Here is a 14,116-nt window from a genome sequence, read left to right as displayed (position 1 = left end):
ATCAAGGTATGTATTATATATAATTATTTCTTATCATTATCATAAACTGCATGCATTTATTTTTTAAATATTGTAAGATTCAACCTGTGAAATCTTAGCTGCAATTTTCCAACTAATTATTTTTATTGTTCAAAATTGAAGCATACAAATTTTTATACTAAATTATCAAACTAAATAGAGAAATTTTTCCTTGGTTTGCATGAAAAATTCTAAGTACAAGTAATATAAGTAGAACATAGCTTGATTCCTTCATATATGTTGGGTAAAGTTTAAAGTTGAAATAATATTGCACAAAATTAAGTTCCAATTTTTTTAATTGATTCTTTACACATGAAATATGTTACATGGTACTTTTTAACTGGATTTTAGTAGTCTGACTATATTGGATATCATCTCCAACAAATAGTTAGGGGGGAATAGAAGTAATATTCAAATATTATATTCAATTGAGATTTTCAAATACATCTACTTTTCCTGAGCTTAAGTAATATAGAAAGATATATAGGTATACTGTCACATAAAAAATATTATTTTCAGATTTTCTAAAGCCACAATGAGTGATGACGACAGTGGCATGTCAGACTTAGGGGATGTAGTAGGCTATGCTGCTGTGAGATTCTATGTAGACAATGCAAAAGTAAAATTTGTTCCAGTTCAAAATATACGATGTTATGATCCAAGTGATAAAAACTTTCCCTATGATGCATACGTTGCAAATGGACAAGATGCTGATGGCCATAAAGTATATGAACCTGCAGTAATTTTAGATATAAATGATGACAAAGAAACTTTACAAGCAAGAAAGACGAGATAGCCTAAACCAAATAAAAGGCTCAGTGTTGTAGTCCATGAATTAGCAAATAAGGAACGTACCACCAAATCAAATACAAATTCACCTGTGTCTAAAAGAAAAGGGAGAAAGAAGACATTTGTAGTGAAATCGTCAAACAAGGTTTATATGCAATATAATCTATTTAATTTAATGTAGTTCGTATCTATATTGACTTATTAATAATTCATCATCAATTTATAATAATTTAATTTTAATAATAATATTTGATAATTTTTCTTCAAAGAAAATTTGAAAGTCAAAATTCTTTCTTCGAAGAAAATTTGAAAGTCAAAATTCTTTCTTCGAAGAACATTTGAAACTTTCATAATAATAGAATCCTTGGGTAAGACAAACTTTGTTTGATGAACTCTGAAATGGTTGTTAATAGGTATCTCAGTGTAATAATTATTTTCATTTTTCATTTAATGAAAATTCCAGACCCTTGCACTTATTGCATGACTATCTAATCACTGTAAAATTTTTGTTTATATATATTACACACACACACACACACACACACACACACACACACACACGCACACACACACACACACGCGCGCGCGCACACACACACACACACACACACACACACACACACACACACACACACACACGTATATATATAGCAGTTACGATTTACATTTTATTTTTCAAAATCAGGGTCTTCCACCATCAATATCAGAGGCAAAATTGTCTATGAATGACAGAATAAATGCTCTGGAAGAAAATTTTAGCGTTGATATTCATGAAGAATTAGTCAACTGCAAACCTAAACAAGTAGATAAAGATAAACTGATAGAAGAGCTGCAGAAAAAGTTGGAGGAATTACAGAAGCAGTCACAAGCACATAGTACATATAATAGTCCTGGTTGTTCAGTACATATGAATGCTGTTGAAGATGTTAAAACTCCTGACCATGTGACTTCTCCAGTTTCTGCAAATTACTCGAGACGGTACCCGCATTCACCATGCAAGATAGTATTGGAAGGTGTGTGTGTGTGTGTGTGTGTGTGTGTGTGTGTGTGTGTGTGTGTGTGTGTGTGTGTGTGTGTGTGTGTGTGTGTGTGTGTGTGTGTGTGTGTGTGTGTGTGTGTGTGTGTGTGTGTGTGTGTGTGTGTGTGTGTGTGTGTGTGTGTGTGTGTGTGTGTGTGTGTGTGTGTGTGTGTGTGTGTGTGTGTGTGTGTGTGTAAAATGAAAAGCCCAGTGTAACGAGTACATTGTGAAATATTTGTATGTTACAGGTTTGCCAAAAAATTTTCGTAGTTATCATGCAAGTACCAGTGCAGATGCAGAAAGTAGACCGTCGACCAGCTACATGCCTGCTAAGAGACTCCCGTTGAAACGAACTGCTGTCGAGGATAAATTTTTGAAAAAAAAGATCAAACTGAATAAGAAGAAGAAAGAAAAGAAATATGTCAGAAAGCTAAAAGCAGTGTTGTATAATTCTGATGATTACGCTGAGTCAGACTGCGAAATAAAGAGGCCAAAGTTGAGTACCTGGGAACAAGACATAAATGATGATGAAAAGGTAAATATTTATATTATTATTGTACTGTTTGACAATAAATCTTATAATTCTTTAATTTTTCAGAAAACCATGTTTCATCTCCACTTCGGAGTGTCTGTACCTTATAAAGCTTGGAAAAAAGCCAAACGGGCAACAGTCTACAAGTTTCTAAGAGAACTTATTTTTCATGTATGGAAACCTCATGAGTTTATTGAGTTAGCGGTGCAAGTAAATCGAACCGCAGACACTGAAAACAGAGTTGCTATTGAACCCAAGAAATTCGAGGCTCTTAAAAGTAATGTATATTATTTTCATTGTACCTTCAAGCCATTTGTTACTTTATTTTGTATTTATTTACAGGGGGATATGCCCAATATTTATTCGAACGCAAAATGATCTCTCAAAGCGCAAGCGTAAAAGAAAAGAATCGGATTATTCAGAAATTTGGAAGATATCTGGGGATTCTAATTGCTCAAGAACGAATCAAATATTTTTCTTCCTGTGAGGAAGTACGTCATGAGAGGTATAGAACAACTTCAGAAGAAAATGAAGAAGATGAAGAGGAAAATGAAGAAGATGAAGAAGAAAATGAAGAAGATAAAGATGAAGATGAAAACCATAAAGATCGAGCCGAAGATGAATTTGAAATTCAAAACTCATTCTAATCGTTTGATGAAGAAATCCTTTTATAATTTTTGTTATCATTTCATAACTGCATTTATTGAAGTTCTAAAAATCATTTTATTTTTATTTATTATGTAACGATATTAAAGATACTGTATTTATTATAAGTATAAAAATAAGTATAAAAATAAAGCACAAATTATTTTTTTTTAAATAACGTCATTTTCTTTAAATAAAGTTATTGTCCGGCAAAATAACGTTACTCCATTCGTAAAGCACACAACCTTTTTAAAATTAACGTCATTTTCTGTAAATTACGTTATTAATTCAAAAAATGACGTTATTTTTTTAATAGAAATGACGTTATTAGATAAAAAAATAACATTATTAAATGTTCCAAATCGTAACACCAAATAACGTTATAGATAACGTTATAAATGATGTCATTTAATAACGTTATTTATAACGTTATTTTTTTCTATAGGGAGTATTTCTGAAGAACCTCGAAAAAAACCATATATAATAGTATGCACAGAAACATGGAATTTAGACAATCATGAAATGTTCAATATTCCAGACTATAAAATATATTACAATGAAAGTAAAATAAACAAATCAGATGGAGTTGTTTTGTATATGAAAGAAGAAATCACTGAAATTACAGAAATTCTTGAAATAGATAAATTAAAAATAATTAACTCTAATATTACACTAGAAAACAACAAAAATTTGGTGCTGTCTGCAATTTACAGATCTCATGATTTATCTAAATCTGAATTCCTATTGAATCTCAAAGAATTATTGAAAATAAACAAAAAATATAAAAACAATATTTTAATGGGAGACTTTAATTTTGATATATTGAGTGAAGAAATACTAGATCAAGATTTTTTACAAGTACTGCTAGAAAATGGATATTGCCCTGGACTACATACCATAACAAGACCATCCAATATTGATATTAACAAAGGTACATGTATAGATAATATCTATGTTAGGCTAGAAAAAGTCAAATATAAAACTTACGTCCTCAACGTACCCTTCAATGATCACTACCCAATAATGATGAGTTTAAGGAATAATTATAAATGTACACAAAAAACCAATTTCAAAATAATAAACTATTTTAAACTAAAAAATAAAGCCAAAAGAACTGTTTGGACTAACATACAAATTATAAAAGACCCTAATCTAGCTACGAACAAATTAATAGAAAAAATTCAAACATGTATTACGGCATCATCTAATAACAATAAACACAATAAGAATAAAATGAACCCAAGGAGTAATTGGATAACTAAAGCAGTAATGATATCATGTACACACAAAAAAAAACTTTATAATAATTGGAAAAAAGATCCCAATAATGCAATAAAAAAAGAAAAATATAAAAACTATGTAGAAACATTAAAAAAGACCATAGATCTAGCTAAAGAAAAATATGAAAAAAATCAAATCAAAACAAATCAATACAACCACGAAAACTATGGAAAATAATCAACAACAAAATTGGGAAGAAAACCAAAAAAATCAATAACATTAATCATCTATTAATAGGTAATAATAAAATTACAAACTCAAACGACATTGCAGAACAAATGAATACATTTTTCAGTACAGTAGGCAAACAGATATGTGATAATATTAGACAAACAATAAATAGTAACATTACTCTACCATCTATGAACAACAACAGTATTTTTCTACATTTAACAAATAGAATAGAAGTTCAACAAACAATAAGAAAAATGGGCAACAAAAATGGAGGATCTGACGGCATCAACACTCAGATACTAAAGATGATAATAAACCACATAAGTGATCCGTTGACCTATATCTTTAATTTATGCTTACAAAAAGAAATATGGCCTGACGAATTAAAAAGTGCTGAAATTATTCCTATCCACAAAACTAAAGAGAAGTATCTACCAACAAACTATAGACCTATATCTTTAATATCAAATATCGTCAAAATTTTTGAAAAATTAATACAAATCAGGATTACAAGTTTTTTCAACAAACATAATTTATTTTCTAATAAACAATTTGGTTTTAGAAAAGGTCTTAGCACCAAAAATGCCCTATACTACCTAACTAACTCAATATACAATCAACTAGACAAAAGTAAATCAATAGCAGCAACTTTCTTGGATCTAGCGAAAGCTTTGGACACTGTGGACCACAAAATTCTACTCAAAAAACTCTATAGATATGAAATTAGAGGAAGTGCGTATGAACTTATCAAAAGCTATCTAAGTAATAGGAAACAAAGAGTTAAAATTAATGGTGAATACGAGGTGTGATCAAAAAGTAAGGTGAATTTTTATTTTTCTCAAAAAATATTTATTATCAAAGTAATCCCCCTCGGATATAATGCACTTGTGCCAACGCTTTTTCCAATCCTCAAAGCATTTCAAAAAATCATTTTTTGTGATCTTGTTTAGTTCATCCTTCGATGCCGTCTTTATCTCCTCAATCGTGGCAAAACGCCGTCCTTCCATGGGCCTCTTCAGTTTTGGGAACAAGAAGAAGTCACAGGGGGCCAGATCTGGGGAATACGGTGCCTGTGGCATCGTTACTGTGTTGGTTTTAGCCAAAAATTCGCGCACAAGCAACGATGTGTGAGCAGAGGCATTAACATGGTGCAAAAGCCAATTTTTATTTTTCCACAAATTCGGACGTTTCTGGCGGATTGCTTCCCGCAAATTGCGCATAACTTGCAGGTAATATTCCTTATTTACTGTTCTACCCTGTGGTAAGAACTCATGATGCACCATGCCCCTGCAGTCAAAGAAAACTGTAAGCAAAACCTTTACATTTGATCGAACTTGGCGTGCTTTTTTTGGTCTTGGTGATCCAGAATGCCTCCACTGGGACGATTGAGCCTTAGTCTCGACGTCATAACCGTATACCCATGTTATAACCTGTTATAACCCTGATGAGTAAATCTGGATCATCGTTGACGTCATTCAGCAGCTCTTGGGCGATGCTCATGCGACGTTTCTTTTGGTCGAAATTGAGCAATTTCGGAACAAACTTCGCTGACACACGTCTCATGTCTAAAACCCTCGTCAAAATTGATTGGCACGAACCAAATAAGATGCCAATATCATCAGCAATTTCTCTAATGGTAATTCGACGATTTCCCAAGACTATTTTCTTCACTTCTTCAACATTCTCATCAGTTGTTGATGTGCTGGGGCATCCAGAACGAGGTTCGTCGTCGGTGTCTTCTCGGCCTTCTTGGAAGAGTTTATACCACTTGTAAACATTTTTTTGGCTTAAAGTAGACTCACCGTATGCCACTTTCAGCATTTCAAGTGTTTTGGAACATTTGATTCCATTTTTTACACAAAATTTAATGCAAACTCTTTGATCCATGTTTTTAGACAGCAGCAAATCGCGGAGCACGCAAAACACTTCTAACCTTGATGCCTCTCACAAACAAACCAAACATACTACAAAGCTGAAATTTGGAACGTATGTTCTAGACGAGTGTACCGACATAACCAAATAAAAAAGTCGAAGATCGAACGGACGTAGCCCGCTAAATTTCAAAATTCACCTTACTTTTTGATCACACCTCGTATAGTCAATATCAACAAGTCAACATTGGCGTACCACAAGGTACAATATTGGGACCTTTATTTTTCATAATCTATATAAATGATATGTTACAATTTCTTCCAAATGATAATGTGTTGGCTTTTGCTGATGACACGGTAATTATCGTGAAAAGCGAATGGTATGAAGTCGAAAGTAATATGAACTTCTACTTAAACAAAATATCCATTTGGCTAGCATTGAATAAACTGTCACTAAACATTGACAAAACAGTATACTTGGCATTTGGAAATAACTGCAATAGCAACTAAATATATCTACATATAAATATAAAGGGTGCACCCATTCGAAAAGTTGATAACACTAAGTACCTTGGAGTGCATTTCGATAGCCATATGAGATGGGACATGCATACAAACATGCTATACAATAGACTACAATATCTAACTTATATTTTCTACAAATTATCTAGGATAATGAGCACAGATAATCTACGTATGATTTACTATGCACTTTTCCATAGCATAACAACATACGGTATTATAGCATGGAGTGGAGCATACATTGGAAGACTCAAATATATACAAACTCTACAAAAACAAATTTATAAATGAAAACAATTCTAAATAAAAACAAGTTTATAAATGAAAAAAATCCACTAAACATAGATCAAACATTCACCATGAAATCTCTAGTGTATCACTATGTCAACCTGCAAGATATGTTCCTGAAGAAAAATTCCGTAACAAGAAAAAAAAAATATACAGCCCCTTAAAAGAAAATTAACAATCAGCATTAAAGATAGCTATACAAGAGCTTTAGCCACCTTCAATCAACTATCTTCTCACCTCAAAACTTTAAATAGCAATACAAAAACAATAAAGGACAAAATAAAAAAATGGATAAAAGGCCATCCATTCTAGATACAGGAATACAATGAACCAAAAAATACATTGCAACAATTTACAACAAATATATTACAAACTAAAGCAACAAGGGAACTTTGATAATAGTCTAAATTCAGCATTGGAAGTCCATGTGGATGTGGATAAGGATAAGTTTCTCTTGGATGTAAGGACATATTTGTGTTGTTACGTCCTGAGACGTAAAATTAAATCATTTTGAGATCAACGGCAATCATGCGAATTGAAAGTAGCAAAATAAGCACAAAATGTATTTCACCTACTTTTTTTTATTTTACGAAACGCAAAAATTAATAAATCAAATTCAGCAGAAAACTCAATTGAGAAATTGAAACATCAACTTGATTACTCGACAACTAAATGTAAGTCAGTTAGCCAATATATAAAACAGCGTCTCAATTTTTTAGCCAGTTGATTCGCGACTCGCGACAATTCTACTGTACCAGTTGACTCTGCCACTCATTGAGTGAAATCCAATTATTAAATAAAGTGTTATTAAATATTATTAAATAAAGTGTATCAAGTTCATTTCTATAATTTCCATACGAAATATTCTCAATAATAAAGAAACCAATTTAAGAAGAAAATAATATAAAGGAACAAGGAGTAAGATAATAATTTATCAACATCTTCAACAATATATATATATATAACCCAGGTAAGTCCTGCCATTATACATATTATATCATAATCATACCGTGATAAAATAAATTTTACTCATATTAAACAAATACATGTCACGGCTACGGAGTCGCGACATAACAAATTGGTTCCGGTACAAAAAGGGTGTTTACTTTGCATCAAGTAAAACTTAACAAAAAAAAAAAAAAAAAAAAAAAATTAAATTTTAATGAACAATAAAGATTCTTCTAGTTCTGACAACGCGAAAAGAATTACGCGACTGCAAGTAAAAACTAAACCAGAATTAAAAAGCGGTATAATTAAACCAAGCACATCTATTACAAATCCTTTTAAAAAATCAAATAAACTCGCGCGTTCTCCTCCTAGAACAAATAGCGAGAACAATAAAATAAAAATTTCAGAAAATCTAGAGAAGTTAAATAAACAAATAACACAAGAAAAATTAATTGATATATTAGACACCGATATTCCAGAAGAAAACTCACAACAAAAATTAACATTAAATTTTGAATATCCGAATTCACCGTCGAATTTAGACTTCACTTTCGATCTAAATTACGAGTCTTCATTTAATAATAACGAATACACGGACATCGGTGGTATTTTAAACGAACAAAGTATTTGTAGTGAGTCAAAAAACTTAATAAACAAAAACGAAAATTTCGGACAATTAGTGCCTTATAATTCAAACATCCAATTACAGAAAACTGAACAAATCGAAAATATTAATACGAAAGCAAACGTCAGCGAAATTTCGCAACCGCTGAGATTACCACTCAAGTATGTCGCGGATTTAGTCCCACAGTTCGACGGCAAAAACATAACACTCAGCGAATATATCGACAAATTAAAAACTGCAAAGTCAATAGTTTCTGAAATAGATGAATCAAATTTAATACCAATTTTAAAATGCAAGCTAAGTGGAGAAATTTATAAAGCACTAGCTAATATAAAAATCAATAAAATAGACGATTATATTAAAGCTATAAAACAATTATTTCCTTCTTTAGATAATATTCATAGTTTATACGGGAAACTTACGGATATTATTCAAAAACCAAACGAATCAGTTCTTACATATGCAAATCGGTTGAAAGATCTAGTTGTACAGATCAAAGAATTAAAAAAACTACAAGTAGATACTGATGAAACCTTTAAGGCATTTGAAAAAACAATAAATGAAGACGCATTAATAAATTTTAAAAATGGCTTACAACAAAATATTCGAATAGAATTAAAAGATTATAACAATTTAAGCACTGCTGTACAAGAAGCCATACAAATCGAAACAAAATTCAAAAAACATAAAATATTAATGGGTGGAATTACCGACATTACCCAAAACACACCTGATTCAACTACCGTTTCGGCAAATAATAATAATATTTACAATTGTCAAATTTGTGAAAGCTACAATCATGAAGCTTTATTTTGTCACAACGGGTCATGCGTATATTGCAAATCTAACGACCACCTATCAAACAATTGTAAAGTGGCAAAATCAAAAATCGAACTCATATGCAAATTTTGCAATGCTAAAGGACACTCAATAGACGGTTGCAAATTTAACAAAATAAAAGGAAACCATTGCCAATACTGTCAAGTGATGGGACATTCTGTCATACAATGCCCATTCATTACAGAATACGAAGTATGTTGGAAATGTAAAGAAAGTGGACACAGCCCATACACCTGTTTAAAACTTCTTAAAACACCAGATCCTTGTGCGGCTTGTGACAGTACAGGACACACAGTATTGAATTGTCCAAATGTAACATGTAAACGTTGTAATAAAATCGGCCACTCGGTAAAATTTTGTCCAAACTCAGACGAAATGAGAAATTACAGAATCGCAGCGTGTGCAATTTGCAACGAAGAAAGTCATGAAACAAACGACTGCAAATTGGTAAAAATTTTGAACACCTACACTAAAAACAATAGAAGCAATGATAACAGAGATAATACAAACTCAAATTTTAATAACAATACACGTAGAAATGGAAACAACGATTACAACAGTAGACCTACACGATATAATAATTTTGGAAGAAACAACGATACAAAATGCGACTATTGTCACATGCGAAATCACACAATCGAAAATTGCTTAAAAATAAAAGCACTTGAGAAAAATGCAAAAAAAAGCATTGTATGTTCTTATTGCAAAGAAACAGGTCATAAAATCGAAGCATGTCCAATTATAAAATCACTAGAGAGCAGTCAAGAAAAATTCTGCTCAATTTGCAAACGAACGGACCATACAGACTCACAATGCTTTAGACAAAATAATCAGGGAAACGAATAGATTCTTCCGAAATCAAGTGCACAGAAGAACAACATAGTGAGTCACTTACTACAGAAGCAAAAAGCAATATAATGACAACACTAAACGTTGAAACTGCTGACTTAAACGAACTTGACATAATTAACTCAGCAAATCAAAATAACGTGAAAATAACAACAGAAGAAAAATTATGTTTCGAATGTAAAGAAAACGTAGAATTCAAAAATACATTCAAAACTAAAGTATCAATGTATCTTTTAAAATTAGAAAATTTATTACAATATATACAAATACCAAATCCATTTTCAAGCATTAATTTCAACTTACTGGTTGATAGTGGAGCTCAAATAAACATTATAAAAAGTAACCAAATACCAGCAAACGCCATACTAGATTCCGAGAAAATTGCACTATCAGGAATTACTGACAAAACAATAGAAACATTAGGACTAGTAAAAATAATCATCAATGGATTATTAGTCGATTTCCACGTTGCTCCAAAAGAATTTTCAATTCCTTACGATGGAATACTAGGAATACCTATTCTGAAAGAACACAAATTAAGACTAGACGAAGGTTACTTGGAAATAAATAATCGGAAAATACAACTCATATCAGTCCCTTTAAATACAAAGAATTCAATTGCTATTAACGAAAAAAAAGAAAGGACAGCAACAAGAATAACAGAAGAACAAAAAATTTTTCTAAGCAAAACTCTACAAAACATTAATAAAGAAAATAAAAAAGAATGTGAAAAAGAAAAAGACAAAAATTATACAGTACCTGAAAATAATTATAATTTACAACAAAATGATACAAAAATAATATACCCCACAATCACCGAACAAATGAACACTGCAACAGCAAATAAATTAAACAATGAAATAATTTCATCAGACAATACGAAACAGGATATAGAAACTTGTAAAGAGTCAACCAAAACATTCTTCCCTTCAAAAGGACTTACAAATTTAAAATTAGAATTAGAAAAAAATCCTTTACAAGTAAAACTTTTGATTAACCATATAAATATGACAATGAATAATGACAATATATCCAACACAAATGACGAATTTATCGAAAATTATAACTATAAACAATTTATGTCTGTCATAAAAGAAAATACTGAAATAGAATTCCCTCCTGAAAACAACATAATAGAAGAAACTCAAACATACCAATATATTTCTTTCGATTTAGACAATTTTCCAGACAATATCGACCTAACGGAAAATACAGATTTCAATGTCAATGAAAATGAAATTTTTCATGCAGGCAGTATAAACTTCCTAGGAGAAGAACAAGAAGAATCAGAAAATAATCAATTAAACCACAAAGAAAAAGTCTTCGAAAAAATAAATTTAACTGACCTACAAGGAAATGATTATAAAAAAATGAAAAAATTGATTGAAAAAATTGAAGACATATTTTGGGTTGAAGGCGATAAATTAGGTACCTGCAACATAGAACAACACGAAATAAATTTAATTGACGATAAACCAGTCTATGTGAAACAATTCCCCTTACCACATAAATTACGAGACATCGCAATAGAAGAAGTGAAAAAACTAATATCTCAAAAACTAATCCAAAATTCAAAAAGTGCTTTTAATGCACCAACATGGATAGTTAAGAAGAAAAGCTTGGCAGATGGAAAAACCAGATGGCGATTAGTTATCGACTACAGAAAATTAAATGAAAAAACTGTTCCCGATCCATATTTAATTCCAAACATAACCGAAATGTTCGACCAACTAGGGAAAGCAAAATATTATCACGTCGTTGACCTAAAATCAGGCTTTCATCAAGTAAAAATGCATCCAAAAGATATTTTTAAAACAGCATTCAGTATACATCCTTTAGGACGATTTGAATTCCTTGTTTTACCATTTGGCCTAATAAATTCACCTAGAACATTTCAAAGAATACTAAACACAGTTCTAGGCGACCTAATTGCCAATACATGTTTTGTCTTTATTGACGGTATAATTGTTTTCGGAGAAACAGTAGACGAAGTCAACGAAAGATTTTATACAGTAGCCCAAAATCTAAGAGAAGCTGGTCTAAAACTCGAACCTCAAAAATGTGACTGGTTAAAAACAGAAGTATCATTTTTAGGACACATTATAAGCGAATCCGGTATCAAACCAGACAAAAAAAAAATACAAGCCGTCGAAGCTTTCCCAACACCAAAAACTACAAAAAACGTAAGAGAATTCCTCGGACTCTGCAATTACTATAGACGTTTTGTTCCGAATTTCGCTGAAATAACAAAACCATTAACTATACTCTTACACAAAAATGTAAAATTTTTCTGGAAAATAGAACAACAACAAGCATTAAACAAATTAAAGAAATTACTATGTGGAGCTCCTATTCTACAATATCCAAAATTTAATAAACCCTACATCGTTAGAACAGATGCATCAAACCATAGCTTAGGCACAGTACTATCTCAAGGAGAATTGGGACACGATAGACCCATCGCATACGCATCAAGAGTTCTAAGTAAAACAGAACAAAATTATATGACTTACGAAAGAGAAGCTCTGGGAATAATCTTCGCAATCAAAACATTCCGAACTTACTTATTCGGTAACAAATTTACTGTTGTAACGGATCACAAACCCCTACTATCATTAAAATCAGCCGATAACAATAGCAGAGTACAAAAATGGCGATTAAAATTAGTCGATTACGATTTCGACATAATTTACCGCCCGGGTAAAGAAAACGGCCCAGCTGGTACATACGTACCAGCGCTGATACGTACGTATACATACAAAGACAGACCGGATCTGCGCAGTAGAACAAAACTGAAAAATCTTAGACTGAAAAATTGATGGCTGAAGAAGAATCAAAAGAACTGTACCATCTCATCATATTAAAATATTAAAAAAAGTGATATAAATAGATCTTATATGTAATTGTAAAAATATGATTTGGTTATTTGATTACGTTTACAAGAGTGAACAGAAAGAATATTGATTTGATGACAAATTTGACAAATTTTATGTACATTTAACATTTATGAACATAAATTGTTGCGAAGTCATCGTGTATAGTGTCGCGTTTGAACCGACCTTCGGCATTCATGCCAAAGGTCGCTGCCGCGACCCTTGATACGTGCGTTCTACCATCGAACCGTTCACCAAACACCCACAAATTTAAACAACACGTTCTGCTCTGAGGTACAAACACAAGGCGGATGGTTATCGTATGAAAAGACATGTTGTTTCCTTTGTACCCACGCCAATTTATATCGAGATCCTCGAACTCGAAATTTTGAAGTGTCACAAATCCTTCAACGTTATTACAGTAAACTAAATTGTTTTCTTTTGAAAAAAATTTTCTAAACTATTCATCTGAAAGTTCATCTTGTTTGATCTTCAAAGAAAATTCATATTCCTTATGATCTTCAAGTACTTCTATCACATCTGTAGCTATCTGTAGCTGTTAACTTTTCTTTTAATAAGAGCTGTAATGGAGAATTTCGGCTAGGCCGATTTCGTCCGTTTAGCTCTCACCAATGTCCGCGCCTCGCGCCAAGCTGAGAGTGTGTACGTGTGGCACGCACATTCATGCTTGGATTTTGTTTTGAGGTGCTGTGTACGGGCTGAGCTCACGGCTGGAACGATCGAGATGGCGCGGAAGGGGAAAAGAAAGAGAGAGCATGCTCTAGATGCGGATCACCGCGAAAATTTGAGAGTCTCTGTTGGGCTTTAGCAGAGAAAGTCACG

At 31.9% G+C, this 14,116-nt stretch overlaps 2 protein-coding genes across 5 annotated transcripts in view; both read left to right on the top strand.

Annotated features, from left to right (window-relative positions):
• Nucleotides 1-14,116, top strand: part of LOC131667483 (NAD(+) hydrolase sarm1) — an 836,900-nt gene that overhangs the window by 745,664 nt on the left and 77,120 nt on the right. Inside the window, exon 8 of one of the 4 annotated variants that reach the window (XM_058940927.1) lies at nt 538-947. The exons of the other annotated variants lie outside the window; for them this stretch is intronic. Within the exon in view, the coding sequence (XP_058796910.1) occupies nt 538-814 (277 nt within the window). The 3' untranslated portion in view covers nt 815-947. Of the gene's footprint in view, nt 1-537; nt 948-14,116 lie in introns of those variants that run through there. 4 annotated transcript variants of the gene reach the window in all.
• Nucleotides 819-3,037, top strand: LOC131667510 (glutamic acid-rich protein-like). The gene is made up of 5 exons (XM_058940964.1): nt 819-952; nt 1,493-1,820; nt 2,074-2,360; nt 2,424-2,634; nt 2,700-3,037. The coding sequence occupies exons 2-5, from the start codon at nt 1,529-1,531 to the stop codon at nt 3,002-3,004; spliced, it is 1,095 nt and encodes a 364-aa protein (XP_058796947.1). The 5' UTR covers nt 819-952; nt 1,493-1,528; the 3' UTR covers nt 3,005-3,037.

Source organism: Phymastichus coffea, unplaced genomic scaffold (assembly GCF_024137745.1).
Source record: "Phymastichus coffea isolate CEN01 unplaced genomic scaffold, Cenicafe_Pcof_1.1 PCOF00005, whole genome shotgun sequence".
NCBI classification, from domain to species: Eukaryota; Metazoa; Arthropoda; class Insecta; order Hymenoptera; family Eulophidae; genus Phymastichus; species Phymastichus coffea.
Note: the sequence above shows the minus strand (reverse complement) of the source record. Positions and strands in the feature narration are given on the sequence as shown.